The 15,654-nt window shown below is 42.3% G+C and overlaps 1 protein-coding gene across 1 annotated transcript in view; it reads left to right on the top strand.

Moving 5' to 3' along the window:
* The window catches only part of AK7 (adenylate kinase 7), a 68,051-nt gene that overhangs the window by 40,794 nt on the left and 11,603 nt on the right, over positions 1 to 15,654 (top strand). Inside the window, exons 13-17 of the mRNA XM_068541414.1 lie at positions 2,312 to 2,440; positions 2,894 to 2,962; positions 7,327 to 7,524; positions 10,115 to 10,335; positions 13,240 to 13,398. Coding sequence (XP_068397515.1) covers positions 2,312 to 2,440; positions 2,894 to 2,962; positions 7,327 to 7,524; positions 10,115 to 10,335; positions 13,240 to 13,398 — 776 coding nt within the window. The remainder of the gene's footprint in view (positions 1 to 2,311; positions 2,441 to 2,893; positions 2,963 to 7,326; positions 7,525 to 10,114; positions 10,336 to 13,239; positions 13,399 to 15,654) is intronic.

The raw sequence follows: 15,654 nt of genomic DNA, 5'->3' as shown, positions 1-15,654 counted from the left end.
AATGGCAAAGCTCACTGCCTGAAATAAACCAAAGGATGCCTTGGAGGGGGCCAAAGCTAGATTTCCAAGTATGTGCCTTTCCTTACCAACGAAGCCTTTGAAAATTGAAAATAGAATGTTTAAATAAAAATTGTCTTTGGATATCAGTGGATCCCTCAGTAGGGCTCAGTAGTTGTGGTGCGTGGGCTCGGTAGTTGCAGCACACAGGCTCTCTAGTTGTGGGGCGCGGGCTCAGTTGCCCCATGGCATGTGGGAGCTTAGTTCCCAGACCAGGGATTGAACCTGCATCCCCTGCATTGGAAGCCGGATTCTTAACCACTGGACCACCAGGGAAGTCCCCCCTTGACGTTTTTAAAATGTGGCTTTAGGGGCTTCCCTGGAGGTCCAGTGGTTAGGACTCCGCGCTTCCACTGAAATCACTGTTTGATTTCTGGTCAGGGAACTAAGATCTCGCATGCACTGCACGGCAGAAAAAAAAAAAAAGAATGTGACTTTATTTCTTTACAGCATCTTGAACCTTACTGAGAAGTAATGTCCAATCATTTCGAGGAATTTCATTATGTTAAATAACACCTTTGATTATTTTTTTTGTCTCTGCCATAATGTTTAAATTTCTGAAAGACACAATTATTTTCTGAATCAGTTACTGCCTAATGATTCGTGTGGCAATGAAAGGTAGAAGAAAGGAGAGGTGTTTTAATTAGATCATTTTACTGTCATTAACAGAGTAATAAAAAGAGACCCCAAATTATTTTGTATTGTAGACCCACTGATAAACTGAAAGTATAGTGCTACCCTAGAAAGAGCTTTGGAGATCAATTTCTCAAATTCGTCAAGCTTGCATTACTGTAATGTATACATTAAGCCATGTAAGGGCAGGGCTGTGCCTTAGAAATGATAGCTGTTCAACAGTTACATGATAGATGAATATTTTGGAGGAGTTACATCATATTGTCTTGGAAACACTGTGATAGTTTTAGAACAAACTCCTAAATCCTCAGCCCCCGCCCAAGCAACTGCAGGAACCCTGTGTCCATGGCTGGAGAGGGAACTGTCCAGTGGGATGAAGGTCTGAAATGCCCACCGGAAAAGACAGGGAAGAGGGGGCCACGCTCCTTTCTGCAGCCTTAAAGAGAACAGTGCCTTTAAGGGTCAAGATCAAGGTTGATTCTTATTCAAATGCCGCAAATATTTATTGGGCACCTACTATTAATAAATTGTGTGTAGGGAATTCCCTGACGGTCCAGTGATTAGGACTCTGGGGTTTCACTGCCCGAGGGCCATGGTTTGATCCCTGGTCGGGGAACTAAGATCCCACAAGCCGTGCGGTGCAGCCAAAAAAAAAAAGAAAGGTAAAATAAAAAAAAAAAAATAGATCATGTGGCATCAGCATGCATGAATACTATCCCACTGAATTCTCACAACAGAAGAATTTATTATCACGTATTAAGGTTATAGAAGCATAAATCAAAACAGAATTGAGTAAATCCTGCTGGCAAGTGAGAACACTCTGGATTCCTCCAATTACTCCTCATTCAACTTCAACCAAAAGTTGTGACCACGGAAGAACATTCTGGAAGTGCAGACATAAACATCCGATTCTGTTCTTTCTTGCAGACAAGCTCACTGGGTTCTCCTACTTTATTGGTCATGAGAGTTCATGTGTTGTGTTCAAAATACAAAACCACATATTTTTCACTTTAATGCAAAAATAAGAGATTTTCAATAGTAATTTTGATTACACAAGAATTTTTGAGATCACTTTACTTTTTAAATTTTTTTTAACATCTTTATTGGAGTATAATTGCTTTACAATGGTGTGTTAGTTTCTGCTTTATAACAAAGTGAATCAGCTATACATATACATATATCCCCATAGCTCTTCCCTCTTGCATCTTGCTCCCTCCCACCCTCCCTATCCCACCCCTCTAGGTGGTCACAAAGCACCGAGCTGATCTCCCTGTGCTATGCAGCTGCTTCCCACTAGCTAGCTACTTCACGTTTGGTAGTGTATATATGTCCATGCCACTCTCTCACTTTGTCCCTGCTTACCCTTCCCCCTCCCCGTATCCTCAAGTCCATTCTCTAGTAGGTCTGCATCTTTATTCCCGTCTTGCCCCTAGGTTCTTCATGACCATTTTTTTTTTTTTTTAGATTCCATATATTTGTGTTAGCATACGGTATTTGTTTTTCTCTTTCTGACTTACTTCACTCTGTATGACAGACTCTAGGTCCATCCTCTTCACTACAAATCACTCAATTTCGTTATGTAGAATGTGACTGCACAGTAATTTTTTTTTCTTTTTATTAGGTCGACTAGAAGATGCATATATAATTAGATTTATAAAAGAAAAGCTAAAATCCATGCCTTGCAAGAATCAAGGTTACATTTTGGATGGATTCCCAAAGACCTATGATCAAGCCAAAGACCTGTTCAACCGTAAGTGTGGGTGTTACCTTTATTTTGAATGTTAACATTCAAATAAGTTGCAGCTTTACTGTTCAGAGTAATAATAGTCACAATTAAAAAAAAAAAATCGGAGCGACTATATCTAAAATGCAGGCTTTCCTAGTTATGGCTAGTTTTCATTAGTGACTACTAGTTAAAATATTTAATTATTTTTAAAATAATTTTATTTATTTATTTATTTATTTATTTATTTATTTATTTATTGGCTGGGCCGGTTCTTTGTTGCAGCATGCGGACTTTTTAGTTGCGGCATGCATGCAGGATCTAATTCTCCAACCAGAGATTGACCCAGGCCCCCTGCGTTGGGAGCGCGGAGTCTTAACCACTAGACCACCAGGGGAGTCCCAAAATATTTAAATTTTTTTGCACTATCCTTAGTAATAATATGTAATAAACTTGACGATGTATATTTTGTTTTACCAGAAGAAGAGGAAGAGGAAGAGGAAGAAGCCAGAGGCAAAATGTTTCCCTTTGATAAATTAATCATACCTGGTAAGTTTAAAATACTTCTCCAAGGTCATATTTAAAGGAATGCCATTTGATATCTCTTTTGTACCAGAACAATCTTTTTGATGTGAATAAAGTAGCTTTGTTTGTTTGTTTTAGGAAAAAAGTAAAACGATACACTTAAAATCAAACTTCCAAACTAAAGAATTCACTTGGGGTAAATATCAGGGATATTAAAATTCTGAAATAGACAGAAGTCCCTTTGAGAGCATTCATTTCTGCTGTTCCTTCCTGTAAGAGAGCAAAAGATTAGCTGTTGGTGCTAATCTGTTGGTGCCCTGACTTCTTTTTTTTTTTCTGTATTTTTAAAAAATTAAGGTATAGTTAATTTACAATATTATATAAGTTTCAGGTGTACAACATAGTAATTCACAATTTTTAAAGATTATACTCCATTTGTAGTTATTATAAAATATTGGCTCTATTCCCTGTGCTGTACAGTGTCCTGGCTTCTGAGTCAGTTGGCAAGACCCCCAGGGACTAGATCACTGCCCCTCCTTTCTGTTCTGCTTCAGGTGCTAGCCATGCCATAATCTTTTCTGGAGGACATTCAGAATCCAGAATTGAGACTGGGCAGGAAAAAGCTGCTCGGTTCCCTAACTCCACAGCAAGTTTATCCTATTACATATTTACACAGAGCTTTCAAAACATACCCTTGAAAGAGAAATATAAACAACTTATTCCACAAAAAAGGATTTGCTGAGTACTTAGCAGGCATTTCTTGTGACTTTGCCATGAACTTTAAAGGTATTTTTTCTTTTTTTATCAGTTTGCATGAGGTTTAATCAAGTTTTGGTCATATGGTAAATACAAGAACAGCTATTTTCAGGAACTTAGCCCAAGGTTGTGACTCGGAAGGGCCTGCTTGCTCACTGTGTCAAAGTCCCCGGGAGAGTCGGTTCGCAGCTGTAATCCTCTCCTGCTCCTGGTCCAGGCACAGCTTGTGATGAAGCTTCTGGAAGCAGAGACCATCAGAGAGCAGTCATCCTCAAGGATGGATATTTACTGTTTGCCTGAGGCAGGAACATGAAATGTCGGAGGAATGGGCTGTCTTAGATTTCCTATTAATTTATGTATTTGCCTCAGAGAAAAAGTTAAAAAGTAAAGTTGATTAGTCTAAATAACCAGGTCTGTCCAGTTTATGAGAGTTGATCACTTCTGGGCGATAGTCATTCATTGCAAACCCCATGGTAAATCCTCCTGTTGCCCCTGAGGCAGCTGGATAAAATTCACCCCAACCCAACATCTGTCACGCACCAGGCACCACACAAGATGGGAGCTTATTGAGCCTTTCCACGAGCCTGTGAGGTAGGAATTCCTCCCATGTTTACTTGATCCAGAGCCTGAAGCCCAGAGACTAATCCAAGTCCACTTCGCTGGTAAACGGCAGGGCTTGGATTCAAACTCAGGTAATCTCATGCCACTGCCTCCAAAAACCAGAATTAATGAAACCTCTCCCTAAGATAAGAAAATGGAAACACAAGAGGTAAAATAATGCATTATTCTTAGTCCTGATCTACTGGGCTGCCCTCTCTTTGTCGGATACGGTCCAAACAGGTCTAAGATGTTATCTCTTCGGAATGTTTAGTCTGTTCTTTTCAATTAGCCTCTTTCTAGAAATTGTCATTATTTTCTATCTTCCTGAAAGAAATCAGATCATTGTCTCATTTGTGCTGCGGGATTTTAGTTTGTGGCAGTGACTGAGACACGTGAGGCTAATGCCATTGAAAGAAGAATTTATTACTCACATTTCCCCAGAAAAGGAAGTGTGGCAACCATGCAGGGCCACATGGGGAAGCACCAGGCTTGGTCAGGAGGCAGGGGAAAGTCTAGGACACAGCCTTTCTTGGGGTTTCCATGGGAAAGGCAAAGCAGGGCAGAGTAAACAGCTTTTTTAGAGGATTGACTAGTGTGGGTAGTTGCAGTGGGCTTTGGTCTCTAGTTGCCTGGTCCTGGCCCTGGGATGATTTAAGGCAGGAGAGATATTGGCTTGTTATCTGAGTTATATAAAGGGCGTGGTTGGCTTGCATATGTGAGGCGTGCTCTCACTCCAAGTGAATTGTTTACTATCTTCAGAAGTAGCCCTGGGAGGGGCATTCTCTCCCTAGGTCTGTAAGCAAAAACATCATAAGATACAGAAAATAATAAGCATGCTTAATATCAGCATCAGTGCTTGATTTGAATGATGAAACATTTGATTGTACAGTAATTCAGTCCTAGGTGGTATTATCTCTCATTGATAAATCATTGCATTTTATCACTGTTAGTGTATATCCATTTTGATTCTTTTCAGATCTGTTAGTTGAAGGAGACAAGTTTAAAGCTATACCTACGTGATGAATATGGAAAAATTTGTTAAGACATAGATTTTTCACATGGCTCCAGATAGACCTCTTTGTTGTATACAATCTCATCAAGCAGAAATCTATTCTTTATTATCTACAGTCAGCCAGTTCAAGGACAGTAGATGTCCTGAATAATTATCTTAAGATACTGCAAAATCTTGAAGTTCTCTCTGAATCACAACAGAGAAAGGGCTTTAAAAAATATATCATCTAGGGCTTCCCTGGTGGCGCAGTGGTTGATAGTCTGCCTGCTAATGCAGTGGACACGGGTTCGAGCCCTGGTCTGGGAAGATCCCACATGCTGCGGAGCAACTAAGCCCGTGAGCCACAGCTACTGAGCCTGCGCGTCTGGAGCCTGTGCTCCGCAACAAGAGAGGCCACAATAGTGAGAGGCCAGCGCACCGCAATGAAGAGTGGCCCCCACTTGCTGCAACTAGAGAAAGCCCTCGCACAGAAACGAAGACCCAACACAGCCAAAAATAAATAAATAAATAAATTTATAAAAAATATATCATCTAGTGGGAAATATATTTCATCATATTAAAACTCTGAAAATTAGAAGCCAAGTATATCACTTACTATTTGCAATATTTTATTAACTAGAATCTTCCATCCCCCAATCACTGGAAAAAAAGATACAGTATTACATCATGAAATTCTTAGATTATGAACAGAATTATTAAGTTTTGATCTACATGTCTGAGATCATAGAGCTTAAATAGATTCAATTTCTGGTGAATTTACTGACATAATTTCAATTTAAGTACTGTACCAGCATGTGGGGCTCCAGGTGTCTCCTTCCTTTTGAAAAATATAGCTACTCGTGCAAATCAAATGGTGAAAGATGAGCATTGAAACTAAGGTCAGAAGAGTGGTAATATCAGACAATGATTATGAGTTTATAGGATCTTATTCCGTAAGCTCTGTCCTCAGCCTTTGTTTTCACTATTTGCTTTCACACGAAGCAGATGAAGTTCACACGTGTTCCACGCCCCCTGGTCAGCGCCCCACTATGGACTCTACCCGATACACTTATTTTTCTCACCCACTCAAGAAAGCTTATTAGAATGCAGTTAAGTGAGAATGGCATTTTTAGGTGGCAAACCAATACAATTTTAGAATAAAAATTAAATCAGTCCCAATCTTTGCCAGGCTCTTATAGGCAGCAAGTTATTTTCGATACACCTGGCTACTGATCTGGGCACCAGGGTACTCTGGTCCTCTTGAGAACAGCTGAGAACAGTAACTCGCCTAGAATGCTTATTACACAGATCTACACTTTAATTATTCACTCATTCATTCATTCACTCCACAAATATCCACTGAATTTGTACTAGGCGCTGGAGAAACAGCTGCTTTTACAGTTTAAAAGAAAATCGCAGGTGGGTGAAATGATCACTGTCATTAATATGATCCGTGTATCAAATATTCGATAAGCATTGGCCATGTTTTACTGAACATTGATGTTTCATAGCCCATGGCATGAAGTGAGGGAAGACTTCAACTCATGGAATATTAAAATCCCAGGGGAGTCTCTATTTTTATTAAGTTGGCGAGTCAACCATGAAAGCATTTCCCTCATAGCCTTGAGTCTCTTTGAGAGCCTGTGATATTGTACTGGAAAAGTGGCAAGGTGATGACAGGTATCATAGGGTTATTAGAGATTTGCATTTACAATTTCTGCTGTTTTTATTAAAAAAAAAAAAAAAAGAACGAAGGAAGGAAAGCAGAAAGGAAGGGAGGAAGGAAGGGAAAGAAAAATAATAGATCTCACAAAATGCCCACTGATTGGGCTTCATAGTGTGGTCTCTGGAAGCATGGGTGATTGGCATGCATCTGTCCTCCATGAGAGGCAGCAAGAAGGCCAACTTGTCAGGCCCTTTGCCGTGACAGGAGATCCCACCTGGTAACCAGACATTCGGTCTAGCAGTGGCCCGTCCACCGGCACCTGCTTGCAAGCTCCGCAGTCACTGTGTTAACTCACGAGCTTCTCCTTCTCTCCAGAATTCGTTTGTTCGCTGGATGCCTCAGATGAGTTCCTCAAGGAGCGCGTGATGAATCTCCCCGAGAGCATCGTGGCGGGGACCCACTACAGCCAGGGCCAGTTCCTCCGGGCTCTGAGCAACTACCGGGACGTCAACACTGAAGATGAGACTGTCCTCAACTACTTTGACGAACTTGAAATCCATCCGATACACATTGGTACGAAACAAACTCAAGGGTAACCTGCAAGTGGAGCAATGCTGCCCGGGGTCAGGACCCCCGGCCAACTGGGTGCACGCTTTCATACGGCTGGGGGAGGGCGGGTCAGTATAACCGTGCGCCCGGGGCCTGGGAAGTCACAGGATAAGACAGAGGAGTTGTCTACTTGAGGATTTGGTGGTGTGGCGGGTGTTATTGTCATATGAAAACATGCGGATATGTTATGAAGTTGAATACCAAATTGGCATTTTTTATTTAATTTTATTTATTTTTATTATTTTATTTTATTTTTTAAAAATTTATTTATTTATTTATTTATTTTTGGCTGTGTTGGGTCTTCATTTATGTGTGAGGGCTTTCTCTAGTTGCGGCAAGTGGGGGCCACTCACTGTCGCGGCCTCTCTTGTTGCGGAGCACAGGCTCCAGACGCGCAGGCTCAGTAGCTGCGGCGCACGGGCCTAGTTGCTCCACGGCATGTGGGATCTTCCCAGACCAGGGCTCGAACCCGTGTCCCCTGCATTGGCAGGCAGATTCTCAACCACTGCGCCACCAGGGAAGCCCTATTTTTATTTTTTAATTTTTAATTTTAATTTTAATTTTTTACCAAATTGGCATTTTTTAAAGGGCACTTCAAAGATATGTGGTTTGCTGCCAGCTGCTTTGGTCCATTTCCCCAGTGTCCTTGGGGGCAGCGTTCTGTCCCCATGGCATTGCAGGGCACTGGTGCTCTTCACAGAGCCCCTCCTGGCCTTCAGACCAGCCAGCTTGCCCCTTAGCTACTCAGAAATCAAATAGCTCTTCATTGCATTCCTCCTGTTTCCTGTAAACACTTAACTCAGAGCTGAGCACCCAGCAAGCACCCAGTGAATACGATCTCTCATCAACCTCACCGCCATCATCATTGTCCCTGCCTCCAAATCTGATCTGTTGTAGCTGTTTCTCCTCCCCTTGGCTTGATGAACCCCTGAACTTCCTTTCTGATTTTCTGGGTCTTGACACCTCTTCTTCCTCTGGGTTTGGTGAGAAACCGCTAGCCTGGTGGAAGCTTAGCAGCCAGGCTGACCTTTGGGACCTCCCGAGGCCTCTCTTCATCCCCCAGAACCAGCTGAGACAGCATCTGGCTCCTGGAGTACTGGGAGGCTTAGAGCTCCTCCTCTCCTCCCCTGCCCTCCCCCTCCTTTTCCCCCTCCTCCTCTCTCTCCTCCTCCTCCTCCTTCTCTCCCTCCTCCCCCTCCTCTTCCTTCTCCTTCTTTTGGTCTTGATATTAACATTAGTCACGTATTCTGGAGTTTGGACTCTTTTCTATTCAAGTAGGATAACTGAAACAGTTAATTTTTTATGAATTGGAAATGTATCCTAGGGATTTGCCTGGCGATCCAGTGGTTAAGACTCCGTGCTTCCACTGCAGGGGGCACGGGTTCCATCCCTGGTCTAGTCCGGGAACTAAGATCCCGCATGCCGTGTGGTGTGGCCAAAAAAATAAAATAAAATAAAATAAAATGATAAAATAAAATAATAATCCCAGAATCAGGACTTCCCTGGTGGTGCAGTGGTTAAGAATCCGCCTGCCAATGCAGGGAACACGTGTTCGATCCTTGGTCCGGGAAGATCCCACATGCCGCGGAGCAACTAAGCCCGTGCACCACAACTACTGAGCCCACGGGCCACAACTACTGAAGCCCTCGCACCTAGAGCCCGTGCTCTGCAACAAGAGAAGCTACCGCAATGAGAAGCCCACGCACCGCAACGAAGAGTAGCCCCAGCTCGCTGCAACTAGAGAAAGCCCGTGTGCAGCAATGAAGACCCAACGTGGCCAAAATAAATTTAAAAAAAAAAGTATCCCAGAATCATTGATTCTCAGAAACAGAAAACAAAAGAAACCTGGAAGTCACCCAGCCCAGCCTCCAAGTACAGGACTTCCTTCTGTGGAAACCCCCAAGTGAAGTGCCCCAGTTTCTGCTTGAATGCTTCCCAGGGTGGAGAACTCATTCCTTTTGAGGAGGTCCACACCCCCCTCCATCCACTCAAATCAGCGGCGACTGTCACAGCTCAGACCTGAGCCACAGTCTTGCTCCCCGTGACTCCCAGAGACCAGTCTGATATTTGCCAGTGAGACCAGAAATTCTAAACTGTGCTGGTAACTAGAAAAGGAAACCCTCATATGGTAATTTACACAATCTACCGTCACAAGATCACAGTAATAGAATTTTCCCAAAAATGGACTCAGAATAGATTGCAGCCAGGACCAGATCATATATTTTTTTTTAATTTATTTTTGGCTGCATTGGGTCTTCCTTGCTGCACGCAGGCTTTCTCTAGTTGCGGTGCGCGGGCTTCTCATTGGTGGCTTCTCTTGTTGCAGAGCACAGGCTCTAGGCGTGTGGGCTTCAGTGGTTGCAGCACATGGGCTCAGTAGTTGTGGCGCACGGGCTTAGTTGCTCCGCGGCATGTGGGATCTTTCCGGATCAGGGCTCGAACCCGTGTCCCCTGCACTGGCAGGTGGATTCTTAACCGCTGCCCCCCCAGGGAAGCCCCAGGACCAGATTATAAAAGTCTGTATTGCTCTCTCCCTCTCTTGTGGTTTTTAAAGATGTAGGAAGACTCGAAGACGCTCAGAACAGACTTGCTATCAGACAGCTCATCAGAGAGATTGGGGAGCCTCGCAATTATGGTTTAACGGATGAAGAAAAGGCAGAAGAGGAGCGGAGGGCTGCCGAGGAACAGCTGGCCAAGGAGGCCATGGAGGAGGCAGAGAGACAGCACAAGGAGGCTGCGGAGACCGCAGAGAAGATCGCTCGCTGGGAAGAGTGGGTGAGTGTGTGCGCATGCGTAGGGGCGGGGGAGTGGGTGGGGGATGGGGGATGGGGGATGGGGGATGGGGGATGGGGGCTGGCAAAACCATTCAGGCCTCTCGCACTTCCCATCCGGCTAACAAAGAAATGTCACGGAAAAACCCCAAACAATTTTTTGTTGTTTTTGTTTTTGTTTGTTTTGTCATATGTACCATTTTTTTTCTTTTTTCTTTTTTTTTTTTTAATTTCTTTCATATGTACCATTTTTTAAAAGATGCCCCGGTCTTTTGCTTAGTGTAAATAATAACGATAATAACAACTAGCCATTGACACAGCATTAACAATACACATCGCTGTAAAAGTGTGCCATTTTGCTGCCTGTCAACCTGGTGATTTCATTTGGTTTTCCTCCATTTACCCATCCAACTTGGGTGGTCAGCCTCATTCTACCCTTCTTCTCCAAATCACTGAGTCTTATCTATTCTGTCTCCTAAAACAGCACTCACATCCACCTGCAGGGCTCCCTTCTCCTGACCAGGGTGCCAGAATTATGTGGTGCCTTCTGGCTGGTCTCCCCAGCTCAACCCGCTCCATCTCCAATCTGTTCCCCTGCTGCTGCCAGGTGATCCTTCTAAAATACAGATCCAAGCTTCCCTGGTGGCGTGGTGGTCAAGAATCCACCTGCCAATGCAGGGGACACGGGTTTGAGCCCTGGTCCGGGAAGATCCCACATGCCACGGAGCAACTAAGCCCGTGCACCACAACTACTGAGCCTGCGTGCCACAACTACTGAAACCCGTGGCCTAGAGCCCATGCTCCGCAACAAGAGAAGCCACCGCAATGAGAAAATGGCACACTGCAACAAAGAGTAGCCCCCGCTCGCCGCAGCTAGAGAAAGCCCGGTGCAGCAACAAAGACCCAACGCAGCCAAAAATAAATAAATAAATTTATTTTAAAAAACAAAAAATAAAATACAGATCCAGACTTCCCTGGCAGTCCAGTGGTTAAGACTCCGTGCTCCCGGGCTTCCCTGGTGGCGCAGTGGTTGAGAGTCTGCCTGCCAATGCAGGGGACACGGGTTCGAGCCCTGGTCTGGGAAGATCCCACATGCCACGGAGCAAATGGGCCCGTGAGCCACAACTACTGAGCCTGCGCGTCTGGGCCCTGTGCCCCGCAACAAGAGAGGCCGCGATAGTGAGAGGCCCGCCCACCGCGATGAAGAGTGGCCCCCGCTCGCCGCAACTAGAAAAAGCCCTCGCACAGAAACGAAGACCCAACACAGACCAAAAAAAAAAAAAAAAAAAAAGACTCCGTGCTCCCAATGCAGGGGGCACAGGTTCCATCCCTGGCAGGGAAGATCCCACATGCTGCTTGGCAGGGCCAAAAAAAAAAAAAAAATACCGATTCACCACGTCCATTCTCTGTTTAAAGTCTTCACAGGCTGTTCATCACTGTTAGATGAAAGTCCAAACTCCTTATTGTGGTCCCCAAGGTCCTCTGTGACCTGGCTGCCTCTAATATCTCCGTGCATTTAAACAACGTGCCATCTGTGCGATTAACTTCTTCCCTTGCTTCAAGTCATTGCTAAAAGTCATCTTTCTAATGAGGCCTTTCCTGGACACCATATTTAAAATTTCAACACCTGCCCCACTGCATAGCACGTCCTATCCCTTTCTATACTTTTAAATTTCCCTCTTGGGACTTCCCTGGAGGCCCAGTGGTTAAGGATCCTCGCTTCCCCCTGCAGGGGACACAGGTTCAATCCCTAGTGGGGGAACTAAGATCCTGCATGCCAAAAAAAAACAAAAACAAAAAAAATAAATTTCCCTCTTTGCATTTATTCTACCTAAGGCAGTATGTATTTTATATCTTTATCTTGTTTATTGTCTTTTGGCTGCACATTTAACTAATGTCCATGGCCAGGAGTGGGCTGGACTGATGGGCTTAAGACCCACCCAATCCACTAGACTGAGAAGGGAGATTTCTTAAAGGAAATCTGGAATTATTAGTCCTGAGAGAGGGGGGCTGTATGCTGAGCATAATACAAGCCCACCAGATCAATACCTTCGAGACTTTCTATTAGCACTTTTTTTTTTTTTTTTTGGCTGCATTGGGTCTTCATTGCTGCGCGCAGGCTTTCTCTAGTTGCAGCGAGTGGGGGCTACTCCTCATTGCGGTGCGCGGGCCTCTCATTGCTGTGGCTTCTCTCTTGTTGCAGAGCACAGGCTCTAGAGCGTGCAGGCTTCAGTAGTTGTGGCGTGCAGGCTTAGTTGCCCCGCGGCATGTCGGATCTTCCCCGACCAGGGCTCGAACCCATGTCCCCTGCATTGGCAGGTGGATTCTTAACCACTGGACCACCAGGGAAGTCCCTATTAGCACTTCTATGATTCTGTGATCCTTCCTTCCTCTTTCCGTCTTTCTTTCTTTCTCCCTTCCTTCCTTCCTTTCTTCTTTCTTTCTTCCTTCCTCCCTTTCTTTCTTTCTCTCTTTCTCTCACTTTGCTTCATCTGGGCAGCTAGAAATTATTTCGGTTTAAGAAGTGAGGTAGAATCATCATCATCATTACCACCATCATCACCATCATCATCATCATCATCATCATCATCTTTTTGCCTGTCCTAGAGGGATTTGGATTGCCTGAGTAATTAAGAAAGTGAACAAAAGGGGTGATTAATAGAGATAAATCATGCTGGGAAAAAAAAAAAGAAGTGAGGTAGGGGTCCAGTTTATTATTTTCTATATGACTAGGCAGTTGTTAAAACACCATTTACATCTTTTCCCTGTCAACTGGAAATGCCATCTTTATCATAACATGATGAACATTTATAGCAGTATCTACTTCTAGTGCACTCTGGGGTGAGTCGTATGAAACCATTCTTCTTTTTCCGTCTATTTACTGCATCCCCGAATTTTCTATTTGTAGAGTAAACGACTAGAGGAAGTTAAAAGAGAAGAAAAAGAATTACTGGAGGCCCAGTCTCTTCCCTTGAGAAACTATTTAATGACCCACGTTATGCCAACCCTTATGCAAGGTCTGAATGAGTGTTGTAAGATCAGACCCGATGATCCTGTTGATTTTCTGGTAAGAGATTTAAGGCTTTTTTAAAATATCAATTTGAAAATAAAATATGCCCAAATCTAAATGAAAAGCCAGTTGAGACAGAGAAATTGTGTGTCTGGTTATTTGGGAAATAGCCTCTAATACCTTCATCACAGTTTATAGTAAGATTTTTGTTACTCATTTGAAAGCAAAAAATTTCTGCACTTTCATTTTTAAATTGTAAACATGAACAGTACAAATTAATGTACTATTAATTCTAAATTCTAAATTAATAGTACATTCTAAATTGTTGACTTTTTTTTCTTTTTTCTCAATTACAGGCAGAGTATCTTTTCAAGAACAATCCTGAAATGCAGTGAAATTTTAAAGATCTCATGTCATATACTTTTACAGAGCTGGAGATGACTTTAACATTGTAATTTGAAAAATTGCTTTAAAAAATGCTTTTCTAGTTTTGGGGAAATTCTTTTTTTCTCCCTGCAAACAAATATTTAATTAAGTAGATTTATTATAAAAAGCTCTATGGCAACGAGTCACTACTTCATTAAAACCATATTTTGAGAGGTAAATTGTTAAAGTATCTGTGCATAGCTCATGGGATAAATATTGATTTAATATTTCATTCTTAGTCTGAGTATTCTGTACACTAATGTTTATAGTAATTTAATTTATAGCATGAAGAAAATCAGACTATATATTATTCTAACATGTAAGCTAATGAATTTATGTGATTTGTTATGTCCCCAGTACCACTGGTGTTAGAAATGGAAATAAATTAGAACAGTTTATGCTTTTTGAGTCACAGTAAGTCAGACATGTTTGGTTTCTGCAAGGTTGCTTTTTGAGTTCAAGGTCAGCACCCAACCTATGAGTCAGAGAGAATTCTAAACCTCTTGATAGAAAAATTCATGTAACAAGATGAATAAATTTTAATATCTTCGATAATTAGAAAGTTGCTAAATATTTTTAACAAACTAACTTTACCATATAGGCATAAACAATCAATCCCTATGGCCTTTTCAGCTCTAAAAATCCTATAATTCCCAGAATTACACTGGATGAGAAATCAGTTTAGGTTTATCTTAATGGCATATATATTTCATTTCTTTAAATAATGAAATCTGAATATAACTGCACTACTTTTTTGTGTGGCAAAATACATAAAACATAAATTTACCATTGCAACCATGTTAAAGTGTACAATTCAGTGGCACTAAGTACATTCATGATACTGTCCACTCATCACCACAATCTAGCTCCAGAACTTTTCCATCACCCCACTTGGAAGCCCTGTACCCATTCATCAGTCACTCCCCATTATCCCCTCCCCTCAAGCTCCTAGCAAACACTAATCTGCTTCCTGTCTCTATGGATTTGTCTATTCTGGATATTTTATATAAATGGAATCATGCAATATGTGGCCTTTTGTGTCTAGCTTCTTTCACTTACCATGTTTTCAAAATTCATTCATGTTGTAGCATGTATCAATACTTCATTCCTTTTTATGGCTGAAAAATATTCCACTGTATAGATAGACCATATTTTGTTTAATCATTCATGTGTTGATGGACAGTTAAGTTCTTTCCACCTTTTGGCTGTTGTGAATAGAGCGGCTATGAACATTTGAGTACAACTTCCTGTTTGAACACCTGTTGTCAATTTTCGGTAGAAACCCAGGAGTGGAAATATTGTCATACGGTAATTCTGTATGGGGAACCACCAGACTCGTGGGTGTGTAGTAGTATCACATTGTAACTAAGCATCTTTTCATGTGCTTGCTGGCCATTTGTATATCTTCTTTGGAGAAATCTATATCCGAGTCCTTTGCTCACTTTTTATTTGGGTTGTCTTTTTGTTACTGAATTGTAAAAGTTCTTTATATATTCTGGATAGAAGACCCTTATCAGATATGTGATTGGCAAATATTTTCCCCCATTCTGTGGCTTGTCTTTTCACTCTCTTGATAATGCCCTTTAATGCACAAAAACTGTTCATTTTGATGAAGTCCAATTTACCCATTTTTCTTTTACTTCACTGCACTATTTTTGATCCTTATTTTAATCGAAAACACTAAGTAACTAAAGAGAATACGTTTTCGACAGTTTGAAATCACTGGTCTTTATGATAGTTACATTTTCATGCCTTCAGGATGGTTACATCTCGTGACCTGGCTTCTTAGTTCACTGAGAAAACCCATGCAATCAAAAGAGAACTTCTACATCCTCCCACTGCAAACCTACCTCTGCCTTCCCTTCTGCTGCTGAGAACTGTCTGTGC

This window comes from Eschrichtius robustus, chromosome 1 (assembly GCF_028021215.1).
Source record: "Eschrichtius robustus isolate mEscRob2 chromosome 1, mEscRob2.pri, whole genome shotgun sequence".
Taxonomy (NCBI): Eukaryota; Metazoa; Chordata; class Mammalia; order Artiodactyla; family Eschrichtiidae; genus Eschrichtius; species Eschrichtius robustus.
Note: the sequence above shows the minus strand (reverse complement) of the source record. Positions and strands in the feature narration are given on the sequence as shown.